Below are 19,869 nucleotides of genomic sequence, written 5' to 3' on the forward strand. Positions count from 1 at the left end.
CTAGAGAAACAACGCCTTCAGGGAAACCACTGATACAACGACGCCCTGACGCTAATCTCCTGCCTTTTTCCTTATCCTTATCATCCGTTTACTTTATCAGGTTTTCTCCTCTCGCACTTTCCCACAAGTCCGTGGCCGTAGAATATAGTCCTCGACGCCGATAAAGACGTATTCCTGGATATCTTCGGAACAGTGTTTGGACGTGGCACTAAGTTGACCAACAAGCGGTGCCTTGAAGGACTGCAAGCAAGTTGTTGAAGTTAGAAACGCAACCGCAACCACCGCAAATGAAAACAAACTAGCGCGCTCGCGTGGGAGGCCGCGCGCGGGCCCAGAGAGAAAGAGGATGAGGAGGAGGACACCGCACGGGAAAGTGAGTAAGGGGGAGAGAGTTCCTTCGTGAGTGGGGCTTGACTTAGCGTTGCCGCGCCCCGAGCATCCCCATTGGTCTTGGACCACCAACCAAGCCCGGCCCCCTTCAAGTTCTCCCGCTCTTGCCGAAGGACCCGGAGTTTTTAAGAAGCCGGGCGACGTCGGTCCGCTATAGTCGCGTGCCACTGCCTCGCCGTCGGTCCTAGCCGGCCTCCACGAGATCCGTGTTTTTTTGTTTCTTGGGAAGCCACCCTGTTTCCGCGACATGCCTCACACGCCGAGCGTGTTTCCTTCTGCGGTGCTGGAGGACAGCTGCCTGCCCTCGCCAGCGGCCGATACCCACTACGCCGTCCTGCAGGCTTCGTATCAGCAAAACTTGTCTCATCAGCAGCATCACCAGCACGGCCACGTCCCCCACGTCATCGTCCAGCACCCGGTGCCTCAGCTGGTGTCCAACGGCGACGCGTGCCACCCTCGCCTTCACCAACAGCAGCATCGGCTGCCCTCCCCGAACGGCGCCGAAGAGCGATCGCCCGTCGGAGAGCACCTGCAGGGAATCGTCAAGCGCCAGCGCAAACCGTCGCAGCAGCAGCAGCAACAACAACAACACCACCACCACCACCAGCAGCACAGTTTAAAGAGGAACGACTCGGACGGCGAGTCGTCGTCCTCGTCGTCGGACGGTTCGCGGTCGCGCAAGCGTCCCTGTCACAGCTTCGAGGAACTGCAGTCGCAGCGCATGCTGGCCAACGTGCGCGAGCGGCAGCGGACGCAGTCGCTGAACGAGGCGTTCGCGTCGCTGCGCAAGATCATCCCGACCATGCCGTCGGACAAGCTGAGCAAGATCCAGACCCTCAAGCTGGCCTCCATGTACATCTCCTTCCTGTTCGAGGTGCTCAACAGCGACGAGACCGAGAGCAAACTGAGCAGCCAGTGCAGCTTCATCGCGAACGAACACCTCAGCTACGCCTTCTCCGTCTGGAGGATGGAAGGCGAGTGGTCCACGCTCTGATCGCCAACGGCACCGCTGCTGCTGCTGCGGCGACGTAAATTATTTGCAAGGTGAGTGTGTGTGTGTGTCTGCTTCTCGCATGTTTGGCGTCGCTTTGCCTTTTTCATGCCGGTTTGCCACTCAACCGAATTCGATAAGCGAAATGTGGGCTCTTCGAGTGACGCTATAGGCGGCCAGGTTTAAATAGTGGGAAGGAAATATGTTGATTAAACTATAAGCGCTGAGGTGCGTCTGATGCGGCGACCTGGTTATTTGCTGTTGCTGTCAACGCAAAATAAAGATGGCCGATCCCTGAAAATGTTTAATCGAAAGCGTGTGTCGGCCGACCCTGACAACAGAGCACGATATGCGTCCTCGCAAAGGGTGTCTAACGGCGGACTGATATTACACGTACACAATGTAATCGAATGTATGGGTTGACAGATCCTGTTAACGGTTTGATAGGGTGTATCTTTTCGGCCAGTTGGTATTCCATGATTAGCAAATGATATTGTTTAGCGCGGGAAAGGGGAAATCGAGATGAGTTCTAGAAGATAACATAAGGGTTAAATGCAGTTTGTTTACTCGCACTAAACGTATGCATATGGTTGAGAAAAGAAAAGAAAACGCGCTTAAAATCTTTTACTCTTCTCAATAACGCTATCGCATTATATAGTCACTCAGGTGTTGCATGATGGCCTATATAAATCACGCTATATTGCCGCTTCTTGTGCAACCTTGTTGACCCACGTACCCGCAGAGAGAGAGAGGAAAAGAAAAGGGGGGGGGGGGGGGGGCAGGAAGTATATATGCGTTTTACAGCTGTAGTTTTCGTATGTATATAGATTAAACTGTAGTGTCATTTCTCCAGTTTTTGATGCGTTTGCCTTGGTCACCTATATATAGGGTTGCTGCGCATAAAATAAGTCGAGCCCGTGGTAACTCAGAAACATAAACTTTTTTCCCCACGTCATTGTTATGAGGATGCTCTATACGTTCCTTTAAAAGCCGCACCGTACTATACACCTTGTACAATGCGTTATACATTTATCGGCAGCGCTCGCATGCGAGGCATGCGCGTTACTGTATAGTATAATAGTCCGTTACCGCAAGCACTGCTAGATGCGGTCATCTTCATTGCCGGTACTGAGATTCGGACAGCTATCTGAAACGTATAACATAACAGGACGTCATCGTTCCATGCGGATGAATGAGCGGAGCTTTACTTCTTTTTTTTTTCTTTTTTTTCTTTCTTTTTTGCGGGTTTCTTTTTTTTTTTTTTTTGTACGCAGACATTGCTTGCGTATTTTTGAACGCGGCCAGTCGCAACGCGAAGCACACTCAGTGGCAAGTTGAGACAGCAGCATCAGATGTCCTCCAATTGGTACACGTTTACATGCGCCATCGAATCTCCGCGTCTTGGCCTTCCTGTCCGTCCTCCTCCTTTGTGTCCTTCGCCTTGCTCAGGTGCTTCCTCTGCGTGAAACTCTCCAAGCTACTGAGGGATCTATTGGTTCATAAAGTGCGGTTACACCGATCTACATCTGTGAAGTGGTCTATATAGTGGCTCATTCCTTCCACGGCGTATCGACTCAACACAGAACGGAGGGGACAAGCAGAACGGGGTATTGTGTATTGACGGGCCGGTATACGTTGGACATATGATCCGAGAATTGCCTGTGTTATTGCCTTTTCGAGAGAAAGAGGGAAGAAATAAAGAGAAGGAAGGGGTACCAGAGCTACCCTATACCCTGGGCTTGGCTACCCTACACTGAGGGAGAGGAACATGGAATGGAAATACGAGTGATAAAGGAAGAAATTCACTGGAACACTGTTCCCAACGCTCGTCGGTCCAAAAGACTGTAAAAATTACACTCTTATGCATTATGAAGGCCGTTGGTCTTCGTTTCAATCTTTTCAGACTACTCGTTTGTGCTGTGACCTGCGAAGTTTTTGTTCGTGTGGTGCGTGACCGCGGCGTTCTCATTGTTGCCAAGCAACTAGACCACCTCCTCTTTGTGTTGATGACATTCTTCGGGTCACTGTTTCTTGAATCACGGAGGGGAAGAAATGCAGGTGCATCACACTCACTAAAAAGTTATACGTATTTTTTTGAAGAGCATGTCTTGCCTTCTTGACTTGACGTTCAAATGTTAAACGCTTGCACGGAAGGGCATCAGCCGGTCTCGGTAACGCTGGCAGCCGCTTCGTGTCCGTGTATGTCACGGCCATTTCCATCCATAGACCGCCTTTTTTTTTCTTCTACTTTTTTTTTTTTGAGAACGCCGGTGATCCAGCTCTGGAATTTAGACAATGCCAGCCAGCTCGATGATAACCCTGTGGCCAGGTCGCGACTTTACAGTTACTAGTAGGTACAGGGGGGGCGTGGCACTGCGGGTCCCGTGACTTTCGCGTGGAGGGACCGCCAGTAGTTTGTGCGCAGGCACGAATACAAGCGGGTGCGAGAGAGAAAATCTGGGGGCTTTTGCTCCTTGAATTCTGACTTTGCCTAGGTACTACGGCGGAGAACTTTCCTTGGTCCTTTTGATGATCCACATATAATCTCACTATCAGGGAGGGAGCAGTCTACCTGGCTGGAGCAGTATTTCTTTTTCTTTGGGGTCTTGCTACGCTGTGCTCCGCAACACCGACCGCCGCTTCGCGTCGGCGCCCGGCACCGGGGCATAAACGAGAGCAGTATCCGCTTGTGCCGACAGAGCCACCTACAAGGTACTAAATGTGTTTCAACACGTAGAAGTGCTTTCGTTCACGCGAATCTCCTGAATGGTGCAGTATGCACTGATAACCAATACATGAGCACGGAGTGCTTTGGAATAGAAGTTATCCGATTCGTCGTCAATCTCACAGGTTCAATGATCCCCTCGCTACTATCGTACGATTTCCTGTTATACCGTTGGAACGAAAAACGCAACAAACTCACCAGAAACATCATAGGAGCACATGAGCAAAATTTGTGCACGGCGCCATCAACGCAAACGCACATGCCAGCTAGCCTAGGGACAAACGCATACAAAACGAGCAACGCAAGTTCTCCGCCGTAGTACCTATAGGCAAAGTCAGATACGCAAGGAGCAAAAGCCCCCAGATGTTCTCTCTCGCACTCGCTTGTACTCGCGCCTGCGCACAAACTACCGGCGGTCCCTCCAAAGACCGTCTCGTTCAAAAGCCTACATGCCGCACCACCACTACTGCACGGCTTTTCGCCGCTAGAACAAACGCTAGAATAATAAAGCGCGGGCGGCGTGGCCCAGACACCGCCAGACATTTAACGCGCCTTGTAAAAAGTCCCTAAACGATTCGGTCTCTAGGCACCTAGGAGCTGCGCTCGGCAAGGTTGCTTCGTCGCTGCGTCTCCACGATTGCCATGGCAACGCATGTTAAGCTGAAGTCACGGGACCCACAGTGCCACGCCCCCGCTGTACCTATACTAGCAATTGTAAAGTCGCGGCCAGGTCAGGGCCACCGGTGGCAATCGTGGCCCAGGTTGATTTGCCTCGATGAAGGGGGCAAAGGTCAGGGCTCATGTCTTGATGAGCGAGTTAGCTGCAGTTGTATGTATAGCGCCTGCGCGGCCATCTTCGGCATATTGGTCCCTATATACCGATGCACTAATTAGCATCACATATCCTACAACCAACTCGTCCCAGCAACCAGTTCTAACGAATTACGTCTTCGCGCCGCCATCGAGAAGAAGAAGAGGGGGAACCGAGGGACTCGATTTTCGGTAACCTAAAAACCAGGATGAATTCATGAAGCTTCTCGTTGGTAAGTGCTCTTTCCCCACTGGCCGGCCGTCATCGCTAGTACGCCCGGCATCAGGACTGTCTACCATTTGATTTTAAGAATGCTTGCGTAGGAGCTTTTTGTGACTAAACGGGCTCAGATGCAGCCAATTGGCAATCAAGCCTAAGAAAGCACGAGGAAAATGAAAACAATAATATTATTATTACTTGTACTTTCGAGGTGAGCGAAATTTTGAATTTGAGACAACCCCGTTATTCCTCTGTCGCGCTAAACTTTAATGCTGTTGATATATAGACGCATGTTTCTTTTCCTTTGATTTTCTCGTAATTGTTCGGCGTATAGTTTATAACGAAGCGACGCCCAAGCAATGACTGTAGCACAGAGGCGACTCTAAAGGAGGCGGCCGTATAGAGCGACTGGTTATACTTCGTAAGCTTCTCAATTACCCGAGGAATAACAGATGTAGTACATTATTGAACATTATTTTTTTAAAGCCAGCTACTCGCTGATTTGACTGAGTTCAAGTGTTGACCTGGTTCTATTCGAAACCACTTCACTGTATATGTGTAGCACCAAAATGAATGTAACGGGCCTATAATTGTTCAGTCAGTTAACGTCTCCTTTATTACGAATAATTATCATATATATGTTGCCATTCTTCCAAGTCTCCGCAGGGGTGCGTTTAAAGCTACGAAGCATTGCCTATAAATGTTCGGAAGTTTCTTAAGTACCATGTCCGCCCCCTTTTATTGTCAGATCGACTTTTGCCCCATCTTCTGCTATACATTTACTCGTGCACATATCTCGCAATTTCCGCATAACTTCGTCTCTAATTAGACCCTGAACTTCCATTTCTTCTCTGTAACTGCGTGAAATCATGACTTCGTGGCTTTTCTGGGTACTGTAGAGTCTGGCAGACAATTCCTCGGCAGCCTTTATAATATCACACCCAAATTGCTGAAGTCACTGCCTTGTCCATCTTTGACTGCATATCTTTGACTGCATCTTTGACTGTTCTTGTCAATGCGAAACATAATCTTTTGTTGATTTCAGGCTTCCTCTGTTCATTACTGCTTCCTCAATCTTTCCTATCTGTTAATTTTTAATGGTGCGTATGTTCCGCTTGGTGACCAGTTTAGAAATGCCAGCATTTCCAACCTGATATCTGGGGTTTTTGTAATTCTATGCTCGGTGCTTCTTTTTATCAGGTCCTGTGGTGTTTGTGAGAGCTTGTCTGTCTCCTGACTTGAAGCCCTATACCCCGACTGCAACGCTGAAAATTGCAGTTAAAGTTATTACTGGAAAGAAGATAAATTATTCATGGTCTACTTGGCAATCATTTAGCAACCAAAATGCACTAGGTAAAACAACAGAGCGCACCATCCAGCCCGGCGTTGAAGAACTTGATTGAGTACATACGACAGTGTCGTAAATAGAATTGCCGACGTTCTCAAACACACAGTTCAACTTGAGCATCATGGAGAAATATCGGTGCGCAAGTGTTATAACTCCTATAATCGAAGACACGTGCAACCGAAGAGGGAAATACAACTGCAGATATAGATTACCAGAAATTGTGGATCATACTGAAACTCCAGGTCCATTTTCAAAGGGAAAACTAAAGCTGATTGGCGCGCATGCATAAACAACGACACGAAGTGCTCGCTATACAACGAATTAAAAAATATCCCGGCTGCAAACAATTGCACATGTTGCAATTTGTTGGTTCGTAATTTAGCTCACTTCAAGTTCTGTATAGTGCGTTATACTGTGCGTTAACTGAAAATAACGGTAGTTATCGCAAGCTTTCCCTTCTTTCGTGCTTCCTTCCCACGCTGTTTACTCACCGCGCAACGAAGCGAAGCGAAACGTGTCGACAAGAGTTTCAGACACGTTCTTCCTGCTCAACAGGCATTACGGCCTCGTTGAGAACTCGGCAGACCCGATACCCAATTCCACGCAGCCTCCGCAACGCCACAGAACGACCCTCTAAACTCGGCACCAAAGCCGTCAACGAGGCAGTTTAGTTGTCTCCCACCGGCCGTGCGCGGAAGATACATGCGTACGCGATAAGAAAGACTAACCGCGCACGCAACCGAGAGCAAGCACCGTTTGGAGCAGCAGAGGAGTGGCACGGGAAACGCGTGGTCTGGGGCGCTTCTCTGCTAGTGAACAACAATCGACAGGGTTCGCACTGTCCGACACACCCTCCTCACCCGTGCCCAGGCTCGCAGTCCAGAAAGACTCCATCACGCAGAGGTCCCCGTTTCCGTGAGTGGCCGAGAGAGTGCAGAGCCTGCGGAGAGGGAGGGAGGGAGGGTTTCGCTCGCAGTATCTTCTTCTGTTCCGAACGCCACGCTTGGGGGGACGACGGGCAGCTCGAGGACCAAGTGCGCGCGGAGTCGACCCCTGCGGTTCACATGTCAGCGACGCCGTAACGGCATCTGAGAGCGTGTATGCCACAAACGCACTCCCGAGGCCGTCGCGGGGCGACCGTTCGGTACAGCCCATAAACTACACGGTTTCCTGACCATGTGACGCGCGGCAGCGCGCGCACGGACACATTTATGTGGCGCGCTTGCCAAAAGCCTTGTTGGGACGGCTTCTCAGCTCGATGGACGCGTAGTTCTTGGACAGCGCTGCTTGTTCCGTTGCAGGAGGAAAGAAGAACGAAGGAAAAGGAGGGACACGGAGGGAACAGCTAGAGCGCTGAAAATGCGTATATGTGAGGCTTGTTTTAGCGGTGTTCTGTTCGCAATGTATTTTCGGTATTATTGCAGTCCTTCCATGTTGACTTCCCAATAGTGATGCAGCACTATCGATAGTACTATCGATAGTTGAGCCACTATCGAACTATCAATATTGAAAAAAAAACTATCGATAGCACTATCGATAGTAATTTCGGTATAGTACTACCGAGATAATGAAATCAACCGCGCGAACTTAGCGCAGCATTGGTTTCCCGTGTGCGTGGTATATGGTGGGGGTGGTAACTATGACAGGACTCTTGGTTATCGCAGCCTAACGATCACCGAGCTCTGCAGATCTACCCTACTAACAGTTGCTGGATAAAATGTTAGTTTCGCAAATGTCCTTGTTGTGCCTGGCAACAGCTACCCGAGGTGCACCGTTTGGCACGCCTACTTCTGAGCTGAATTCGAGTGGAAATATTACTTCAGCACGTGTGCTTGCTGGGTGTCGAGGTCAGTGCTTGAACTGAATCGAAGGTACATAGACATAAAAGCAAGGAACGCACACGTTGCCCTTGACCCAGCAGTTGCGCACTATTATTTGTTCCGCAGCACACCACTCCAGCGCGCTAAACAAATCTGCTCACGAATGTATACGTACATACAAAAACGTACAAGGACTCGCGATGGTACTATCGATAGTAACACCGATTGCACTATCGATGGTAACACTATCGATTGCACTATCGATAGTTTCAAAAACACTATCGATGCTATCGATGGTAAATTTACCGATAGTTTTGCATCAATGCTTCCCATACAAGCACGGAAGAGAGAGAGAGGGGAGCCGAAGCAAAATATTTGTCTTCGTACGGTCAAACCTCGACTTAACAAAACCTGCTTTTACGAAATCTTAAATTTAACGAAGTACGTACTTTTGATTCCCTGGTAATGCCTAATGTCGGAGCAGTGAAATGAATTCAGTGCCTTTCCCGATTTAACCAAGTTTTATGGGGAAATAATGCTAAAATATGAGTATGTAAGGTTTCAGTTCTGTATTTGAGTATGTAAGGTTCAGTTCGCCATTGAAGTGTTAAGAACGTTTGCCGCTGGCCATGAAGGAACACAAGACAAGCCCCTAATGCGTGCGCAGTAAAAATATTAACCCTTCTTTATTCACGGCAATATTTAAAACATTCCCTATCAAGGAATTTCTCCTATACGGTGTCCCTCATAATCATGCACTGTGAAATTTCGGAACGTAAACCCAACATTTTTATTCTGTTAAGTTAAATGTCAAATTTGTCAGCTGAACTCGCACTGCTCGCAAAATTTTCTTCCCGTAATATGGTTTCGAAATTATCTGCTAGCCTCCGCCTTTGCTCTTCTTTGACTGACAGACGTCAATCACACCTTGTCGCGCGACTGCCATGCGACTGGCCGCTCGAGACACTTTGCATGTATTCGCGGGCTTCTTTCACGCTCCGAAAAGCACTTTTATGTAGCTTGTATTGAGCAACAGAAAGCTGTATCGGAAGTTTTTCATGTTGCTCTGCAATTTCCTCATTGACACTTTTCATCAAATTATAATATTTGAGACTTTGATTGATTAATTGACTAATTATGTAGTTAGGCGATGCAAAAATAATCTGAGTATCTCCAAGCGACGGCAAACAACTTTACCTTGGTTCTGACCAGCTATGTACCATTTGCATACCTTTAAAGTTTGGCTCAAGTTACTTGAAACACCCTGTATGATCTGTCTATGCACGATGACCATTATCACCGTCACACGAGGCTTGGCACGTCAGAAAAGATGCAAGAGCAACTGACGTGGTGGCGATGCCAAGTTTGAAGTTCTCACACTACGCAGCGTTCGCTCGTGTCTGGCAAGTCGTGTACCGGTACAAAAGAACAGCATTGAATTTTTATGGGGAAGCTTGAGTTTCAACATATATCAAGTTCGGAGAACGTTTGCTGCGCCAAAACGGCCCGAATAGGAGAAAATCTATCGAAATTCGTGATTTGCACTGTCGTAAAAGCGTGGAAGCTGGCACATAATTAAAAAAAGGGAACTCCGTCCTGCATTTTACCCACTAGCACTAGGAATGCGTATTAAAGTACTAAGAGAATGCAAGTCTAAATCGGTTTAAGTTTGCTCATTGGTGCTCCTTTCGATCACGTTCAAACATGGCTGCTGGACGCATACCGGCTACCGAAGGCCTCACAAAGTTGACATTATAAATATTTACTGTAAGCAGAGCAGCATTATAGAGCTGCTTCTAGAGGAACCGGGGTGATTCGAGTCAAGAAACGAGAAAACGACACGCACTCCTCTGCCGCTTCCGTACCTCTGGGCGTTTCTCGCCTTGGCATCGTGCCACTAAGAGAAGTGGCCGGCACAACGGCGCCAGCAGTGGCGGGGCAGTTTTGTGCGATCACATAAAGTACAGAAAGTGCGCTTCCTCGGCGTTCATTATCGCCTAACAACGCCATATGTGCCTCGTTCCTCTAAAACGAAAACGCAAAAAAAAAAAAAAAAAATGCAGCGCCGGGCGCTGTCACGAGCGCATCTCTCGCTTAAATCACTGCAAAGTGTTCTTCGATGCTGCAGCAGAAGAGCGTATGACAAGAAAAACACGCAAATAGACAAGAACGGGATGGGGGGAGGGGGGGGGGGGGGACTGTGGAGCGAATTCTACGGATGTCCGCGGGCTCTGTTTTCCTGGAAAGGTTCCAAGGGGCCATCGTGGACTATTTGACAGGCCCTTGCCCCATTAGTGTTCCGCGTATACACGGAGACAAAACGCCAGCGCGTCACCGTTGTCTCGGCCAGGTCCCCGCGAGCGCGTCAAAACAAACATGTTCGCGGGACCACGGAGAAAATGCCAAGAGCAAGGATGGAGATAAAGCAAAAGTAAATGCACTTCCATTGACAGCGGAAGGGGCTGTTCTTGCCGCTAGCCCTAACCGACCTATTTTCAAACGACGTTGTATTTTCTTCTTCTCTTCTTCTTCTTCTTCTTCTTCTTCTTCTTCTTCTTCTTATTATTATTATTATTATTATTATTATTATTATTATTATTATTATTATTATTATTATTATTATTATTATTATTATTATTATTATTATTATTGCAGAGAATGTTTTCCTCGGCAATTTACCGCCACTTTCCCGAATCGGGAATGTCTGTTTTTAACGACTGTTTCTAGCCTCGTTCATGGGCCAATCCCGAAGATAGTGCAGTCTAAAACCATGCTGATTATGATGACTGATGATGGTGATGTTGGCGATGCTACTGCTGATGATGATGACGATAACTGATGACAAAAAGTTGGAAGGCAACTCAACCTCTAGCTGACGTCGATCAAACGTTGTCACTCCAGCGCGGATCTCACAATATGGAAATCATATTCTATTCTAGCCCCCATCTCGCACACGAAGACATCGCCTTTCATCAAATTTAACTAGAGGTTGAATCCCTTCCAACTCATTATTATTATGATTGCTAGATCACTTAAAAGACAGAAAAAAAAAAAGGAACGTCGTCATTTGTTGGCTTCGAACCACGATCCCCACGCCTATGAAACGGGTGCACTTTCTCACTTCGCAAGCGTATTGCATTGCTAAAGAGAGAGAAAGAGAGAAAGTCGTGTTGTAACCTTATTATCCTTGTTCACAAAATGGTTTCAACGGGTCACATTAAACGTAGCTAGTATCGAAGAATATAAAGTCTCTTATTCCGTAAACTAAACCTCATACCACCACTATAAGACAGGAGTTGTAATTGATCACGTATTCGCTATAGGTACACAAAATCTGAGGTTAGTAAAATATGCATCGCATTTTAGCGCACAGCGTCCACTACTCGCTGTCAAGGGCAATTCATAATCTTCCATTTCTCTTTTTCTCTTCGATTTAAGTATTTATCCGTCTATCACCGCGACCTGTTCTGCTTAAATACCTTGGTCCATATTCACGATTTTCTCTTTTTTTATGTGCACTAAATTGTAGGCTCGAAAGAGCAGCCACCGGCGACTCATGAAAGCGAACATATGATGGTAACTAGCCAGTAACGAATGTTTCGTGTCGAACGAATAAAACAAATCAGTAATGCTTTGTAAATTCGGTAAATGCACAATCTTCGTAAATCGAAATGCTTCGTAAGTACACTTCAGACACAATCGCATATTGCAAACTTTCGCGCACCTTTGATCAAATTTACCTAGCTGGTTGAATCTCTTTCAACTTTTTATTATTAGTATTGCTAGAGCCATAGAACACACAGCCATTCTATTTGCTAAGCATGAGATCGTGGGCTTCATTTCCAGGCAGCAGCCACGAATTTCGGCGACAGCGAAATGCAAAAAAAAAATAATAATAAAAAATAAAGTAGAAACATTTGTGCATTTAAACTTAAATAACGCCATCTGATCAAAATTATTCCGGAGTATCCCACTACGACGTGCCTCATAATAAGATTGTGGTTGTGGTACGTAAAGTCCTAGATTTTTTTTTCTTCAGCTTTCTCTTTCTGTAGCGAGACAACGTGTATATACGCGTAGTTTGTGTGACGTCACAGTAGACCTGACGTAGCTGCACACGTAGAGATGGCGCATGCCCTTTAGAGCTGCTGTGGTGAAGGAGGGGAGCCTGCGCCGGATACCAAGAAAAACAAACCATCCATGGCGACGCGTGTTTTGACAGCGACGTACGGCAGCGCGCGCAGGGATTACGCAGTGCCTGGCGCGCCCCAGAATATAGGTGGGAGGCCTAAATCCCGTCCACGACAGGGTAAATATAAGAGGCCCTGCGTGGCATGACGTAGGCCTGCTGTGGGCTCTCGATCACTGCCGAGTTTGAACAGAACGCCGTCCACGGTGTTAGCAAGGTCTTTTATCTACAAGCCGATGGATTGCACGCAATTTGCGGATATATATTTGAGGAACAGCTTAATGTTGGGCCAAGTGGCACGTGATAGCATATTGAACACAGGATACAGGCGGGACTTGTAATGCAGTTGCATTACTGTATCTATGTTAGCTTGAATTTGCATTACTACTCCTGTCAGCAAATAAGTCATTGTATTCTCCAATTTCGTTTCTCTTCATGTTATCTTCGTCCTTCTTTTTTCTCTTATTTTCTTCTTCTTTTTTTCTTTTTGTACTCTCTCGCTTCACGGTGCCGGTTTTCAAGCTATTCAACATATTCTCTACTGGAACATATCCTGCATGTTTACTGTATATTTAAATTCTTGCTTTCTCTCTCCCCTTTCACTCCCTATGTCGTGCCAAGGTTTCGGATTCTGGGCCCTTGGGGCAGATGGATGAAATGACTTGTGTCCAATGCATCGCGGCGCTATATATAGACAGGCATCTCCTATTGTCCTCAAGTCTTCACATGCGCTCTTACCACAATTGCGTGGAGATTATGGCCTGTGTTAAAGAAGCTGTGCATGCGCCGTGCAACCGTAGATCGGTTCATGGTTGCGGGCAGTGCAAGGGGGCGAGCATGAAGGAAGCGAGTCGAAAAACACGGTGCTGAACTGCAAAAGAATATATATGTACACACTGAGCGCATCGCGTGATGCACAATCAAAAACAAGGAAAGAAGTGAGAGGAAAATTGAACAAAGTTTAAAAAATACATAACTAAGTAAACATCCGAGAGGCAAAATAAAAAAAAAACAACTCTAGGTTTTATCCCGTCGATAACGACTTTTTCAAGCCTACAATAGGAGTAGGCCATGCACTCTTGGGAATGACTACGTTTCCGTTGAATCTTGGGCATGAACCGGGAGCCTGTTTCTTTGTGAGTTGGTGGGCCGGTGGTAACCTGGAGTAAATTGGGCTGACACGACAGCGCGCATCTTAGACTGGTTCGCAAGAAGGAGCACCGGTGCCGCTAAATCAAGATACCGGGCATATCATTCGCTGAAAACTGCCAGCCTGTGACATACAGTCGCCTTGCGCATCGCAACATCGCGAAAGCATCAACCCAAACTATCGCTATCCGCGCCTGAAACCCCCTCAATACCATCGCATCAGCTATCTGATAATATATTCAATTGGAACTGCGTTATACTAGATACACTCGAACTACCCAGTCACTCTTAAACATATAGTGACTTGCGACTCGTGCAATACTGAAGCAATTAACTGTTGACTCCACAAGCGGCACTCATCGCTGTTTAATTATGGCGGACAAACTTTCAACCAAAGTGCAGATGATTAATTGTAGTGTACTCGTTCAACTTCCGCCATTTCTGCGATAGACGTTGTAGCCGATGTGTCCGCGCAAAGCGAGCAGACGAGATGCCTTGTAGACTTCTGCGCTTCAAGCAGACGAAACTGTATCCGGATGACGAATCGTGACAGAGACCGTCTGTCACGATCAAATCAGCGCGACCGCACCCAGTTCTCTCGAAAAAAGAAAGGAAGAAAGAACCAAGTAAAACTTACGAGGTGTAGGTTTACCCTGTAGTCATACAGGGAGGTGCTGAAAAAGGGGAGTGGAGGGGGAACGCTGAGGAGGAGGCGCTGCCGGCTGCTGTCGCCACTCTTGTGATGCAGCAGGAGTACAGTCACTCCTCGTACAGTCGGGGCTACGTCGAGGATAGGGAAAAAAAAGGAAACAAAAGAAAGAAACGGAACTACGATAATCAGTGAACAAAATGATGGCGCCTCTTGATGACGAGAAGCGTTAAGTCGACGACTGTCTGGTGCCACTGTGCGACGGAGCTTCGCTCTGTCGAACTTAGCGCGCTGGGAAACGAAAGATAAAAAACAGGAAAGAGAGAGAGACAGAACTAACAGCGGTTTGAGAAGGACGAAACACAACGACTATAGAGAAGCCGGTACCGAAGAAAAAAATTAAAAGATGAACAAAACGAAGAGAACGCTTCTGCTCCGAAGAAACACGAAGACAGCCCCGCGCGGAAGCCTTCGCTCTGAACAGCGGCACGCACGCACGGAACCAGCTCCCCGTTGGTTGCGACCCGTGGTTCTAATGGGAGGGAGGCTTCCACAGTACGCCGTCGCCATATCGTATGTCGTCACCCGTCCCCCTTCGTCGTCGTCGTCCGTTCCGCCGTCGCCGCCGACTGCAGCGATCTCGGCGCCCGACGGCCTCTCCTAATGACAGCGCACTGTTGGAGCAGAGCCCAAGCAAGGAAGCCGGGCATTTGCTGCCGTCCGGAGACCGGTACGCTTTGCGTGTGGCCCCCACTGCAGACGAGATGCCGACTCCACTATGAACTGCTTCCAGTCCGTGAATTACGCCGGTTTCACCTACAGTCCAATCATCTGCACCGTTTTTCAAAAGTCAGACATGACATCCACGTGCGCACTTTTCGCACATACCGTTTTGAACGCGCAGATCGCAGCCGTCGCGGTTTCTGCACTTTCGCCGAGGTACCCAGGCAGCCGACTCAATTACTGTCGGCGTACACGCTTAACTAATGCACATGGTCTCAATAATTTCACGTCCGCTCGTACTCACCTTGACTCACTCACACACACACTTGAACACGCTAATGGAATGGGGCTCATTTAGATTCAGTTCTAATTGCAGAGAATTATTGCGATGTCTATCTGCCCATATATAATGAGTCTTGGTATCAATGGCGGCCATTACGAGCGCTTACTCACCGACAGATAGAAAACGTCAGTTACACTGTAGTTTTGCATTAAGCGTACACGCTCAATGAAATAATGATAATAAACACTGTGAGAGGGGAAAAAATTGAAAAGCGGCTCATGGCTTTAACTCGTCGATAACAACATTTACAAGCCTAATGTAGGACGAGGTGGAAGGCCTGAGTCCGCCGGCGCCATGATAAAACTGGAATTGTGGCCATCTGTCATTCAAGGACACGCGCTGGCGGTGGTATCCATGCACTTTTTTGGAAACTACTAAGTTTCCGGAGTATCTTGGGCACAAAACAGGAGCGGGTTTCTTTGTGAGCTGGACAGTGTCACACAAGGTGGGCCCCGGTAATTTGAAAAAGTTGGCTGACACGACAGCCCTTCTGAAACGACACCGCTTCAATTGTTAGAGTGTACGAGCTACTACTGCCAGTCTTCTTATACTCTATGGTATGCATCTTGTGCATGCAAGTAAACTCGGACGATGAAGTCCGGTGACGAGCGCTGGCTGACAACGTTCTAGCCCCTGTTACTTTTAACCATTTCCTTGAGGAAGTATAAGATGAGGCAACTCGCCGAATGTATGCAGTAAGGGTTGACGCATTGCTGTATCGACCTGCAGAACGAAAGTTCAAATCCCAAGGCCGTCGTGACAAGTTTCTTGTTTTCTTTCGAAACGGGTCCCGTAATGATCTGCGTCGCACGTACTTACAACATGACACCGCCGTAATATCACCGCATTACCGCATCGCTCCAAATGGACCATGAGCGTGCAGTTTTGGGCCGTGTATGGGCGCGAAAGCGGTGATGCCACGTTGTCGCCGGCCGTCCACGCTGTCGGCGCCAAAGCACCGGGGCGTCGTCGGGAGGGCGCGGCGTAAAAACGAAAATAGAAGAAAGAAAAATAGAAAAGAAAGCGTGAAAGTGTAGGTCACAGTGACTTGGGCGGGTGAGCTTCTAAAGAAGCTCGCGTCGCCTTCCCCTTCTTCCTCAGCAGCGGTGTCCTCCAAGCCGCAAACGGGGCCCATTCATCTTAGTCGCCGCCTCGGGACAGGACCGCGCTGCCGGAGTTGACTGGGCATGCCTGCCTTGATACGCACGCATCCTTCCCATCAATCCCGTTCGCTCGGAAAGATGGAGTGCGTTGATAGCGCGGGCGCCGTTATATACGGCTTTGCACCCACTCCTTCTGCGCGCGTGCGTGTTCGTGCGGTTTGTTGCGCCGAACAGCGCGTATATACACAGTGTCCGTGTATATATGTGCCCCCGAGGGGGATCCTAAGAGGCATCGGACGTGCGAAGGATGATGAGGCTTTATTGTCGAGGGCGGGAAATGTATCGCTTTCGCGCGCTGTTGGCTCGAGGAGTGGCGACAACACAGATTGCCGCACTCTCACGCTTTTATTTCTTCTTTTAATCGTTTTCGTGCGTCGCAGAGCCGTGACAATATCTGCCGCTGTGTGCGGCTTCCACGTCGGCCTAAGAATGTGAAGCGTCAGCAGCCGCGTTCGAATGACCTAATGAGCACGCAACGCACGACGCAACACTGAAATGCTTGCTTCTGTTCCTGCGTGCACTTCGCTACCTTGATTTCACGATCGCAGTGTGTGGATTGAATAGATTAATGCTATTTGTGCGAGTAACAGGGAAATTTCGTTAACACTGTACATTGGTGACGAAATTACCTCGCGAAATTTATTCGATACTCTCTTTTATTCTGGCGCGTATACGGCATAGACTCTAACAGCTTCCATGTACGATGGTGCTGCTGGACACGTTTCAGCGGATAACGCTTTGCGTTCTTGAACTTCCCAGTTCGTCTCAATAAACAAGAATGTGTACTGAAAGTGTGGTTATCATTCTCTATGTATTTGAGGCGCGAGGTATAGCTTTGAAATATACACTGTTTGACCACTTCGTCGCGGCCCCTTTCTGCTGCGGATGAACCCACATGCATTACTAGGCACGCCCAACCACACTAACACCACGCTCAAGGCGTATACAGTATAGCATCCTTCAGTGTGATATTTGGGCGTACATAGGCACGATGTTTTAACTCGGCATCATTTATATCTCACGTGCTTCTTGTTTCTGTGTTCGCAGGAACTATCTCTCGTGGCCGGACCACTTTCTTCACACCGTGCCTCGATGAACGAGCGGAGACTCGTCGATGCGTCTTCGAGTCACGCGAATCTGCGAAAGACAACGACGAAGCGAGCGACTCGTCCCTCAGAAAGCGTCCGCAGTCTTCTCTGTGCCGCAGACCGCAACGTCAAGTGTTTTGCTCATTGTACAACCGGGGGAGAAAAGCTCGAGGAACACGTGTGCGTCGAAACAACAAGGACAACGAGAAAGGACTCAATTCCGTCTCAACGCAGTTGCACAGCCAGGAACCGAGTGATGCACTGTCGCGTTCACACATGGAGCTTCGGTTTACACTTGAATGTCGAATGTTGCAAACACGACTAACGGGAAATAGTGGCAATTTCTCTGTGACTTCGCTCCACCAATATTTGTACCCATCTCCGACTGTGCCTTCCGGCCCACACCTGACCGAATTCGCGATTATGAAATTATTTTTTGGGGTCAGTAGAACTGTTTGGTATTGACTAACTGCATTCACTAAAACACCTTCGTCATTATGATCGACCGGAGCTTGACACTGGGGGAAGGAAAAAGGGGAGAGAGAGATAGTGTAGAGTTATCAAAGCAGCTGGATGAATGCGTGCAGATCTGTTTCACACAAAAGAAAGACGGGCTTTTATTGTTCTGTATTTCCTGCGAGCATCTGTAAGGGAGCAGAAATCAGGAGTGTCGACTTGACTAATTGGTTGTTTGATTGAGTTCAACACCCCAAAACAACTCTGGGGCTATGAGGAGGGCCATAGCGGAGGGTTCCAAGTTAATTTTGACTACATGGGGAGATATCTTTATAACGTGCAACTAAATATCAGCCCTTGAGCGTTGTGGCACTTCTCTCCGATCTAAATGCGGCCGCCGCTGTTGGGATTCGAACCATCGACCTCGTGCTCAGAATGAGCAGGATGCCATAGCAACTGAGCCAGTAAATGAGTATGGACTTACGTGCACCAATGAATAATATCATACCACGCGAAATTAAAAATAAAACAAATGTGCATTTAATTTACAGGATCGAAGCACCCGAAATAACATTATGTACCACAAAATGAGAAGAAAGAAATTACGCATGAAGGAAGAGGAGCAAGAAGGTTCCTGAAAAAAAAAAAGTAAGAAGCTTCACCGTTTGAAGCCTTCTCTATTTAGACAGTTATCGTTTTATTGTAGGAGTGTTCAGCAAATGTGTGTTTGAAGTCGCCGGTCGACGCAGGCTTTCCTCGGAAGGAAGCCCGAACGTGTGGGCTGCAATACAGATCAAGCAGCACTAACGAAGAAATAATTAACTCAAGTTAACCAAAACAAAGCCAACCGCAAACAACAACCTAAAGCATAAACAATGACCAAAGAAAACTCTCAGCAAACAACAGCGCGCGTTCTGCAGTAGAACTAAAGTGAAATGTGGAGAAAGAAGTGCCCTACTCAAATTCTCTGCGACTTACAACGTGATGTGAAGATGAATGCGAGTACTATTCAATGTCTAAGTGACAAGATAACGCGCATTTATTGAATTTCAATGTGCCAAAGAAACTCCAAAGAGCGACCTCGTGTCTCACCGACTGCCAAAGACCTTGTGATATAGATGGCCATTTCCGAAGGCAATGTGTATTTATGTATTTCCCGTGTATCTTATGGACCGCCATATCTACGACAGGTTATCACCTAAGTGCAATATCGGTCATGACTTATGTACGCTGCGTGCCAAATTTTCGCACTGACTATAGGTACGTTGTTAATTCTCACAGTACGCCACACGTGTATATATAATGTCTTAAACGGCAGCTTCGCAAATTAATTATCAGGCCAATATCTCGCCACCGCATTATCGTGGGCATTTTACAGATGTCGCGAAGAGTGCAATATTTTGGGGGTAATTTTCAATTTTTTTTCATGTCTTCTGTCCTCTTCGTTGTCTTTGTGTCTGTGCTGATCTGTCATCGCAAATGTTTCTTCTCTGTAACGTGCCTGACCAAATTGCAACTAGCAGATCATGTAGATAAAACATATACATTGTTTTCGCTCATTTCGCTTTTCGTACGCTTGTTTTCGTTACACCGCATGCTTTATTGCAGCAGGCGTATGCATAGCAAGTTGCACGTTGTTTTATGTGTCCTTGTAAGCAGTCTTGTATTCCTTCCGCGTCTTGTAAGAAAGTGCAATGATGAAACCTTCGACTTGCCTGTGCCCGGGACCTATCGCAATATTGTTATGTAAATACAGTCATATGCTCGCGCAATGTTAATATTCTTGTTAATACATGAAGTCCTCG

The 19,869-nt window shown here is 47.6% G+C and overlaps 1 protein-coding gene across 1 annotated transcript; it reads left to right on the top strand.

Moving 5' to 3' along the window:
- The first annotated feature begins 552 nt into the window (after window positions 1-552).
- Window positions 553-18,074, top strand: LOC119441114 (twist-related protein 2). Its single transcript, XM_037705806.2, has 2 exons — window positions 553-1,434; window positions 17,568-18,074. Exon 1 carries the CDS (start codon window positions 638-640, stop codon window positions 1,382-1,384), a length of 747 nt encoding a protein of 248 aa, XP_037561734.1. The 5' UTR covers window positions 553-637; the 3' UTR covers window positions 1,385-1,434; window positions 17,568-18,074.
- The last annotated feature ends 1,795 nt before the right edge of the window (window positions 18,075-19,869 follow it).

The sequence above is a fragment of the Dermacentor silvarum genome, chromosome 2, assembly GCF_013339745.2.
Source record: "Dermacentor silvarum isolate Dsil-2018 chromosome 2, BIME_Dsil_1.4, whole genome shotgun sequence".
NCBI lineage: Eukaryota > Metazoa > Arthropoda > Arachnida > Ixodida > Ixodidae > Dermacentor > Dermacentor silvarum.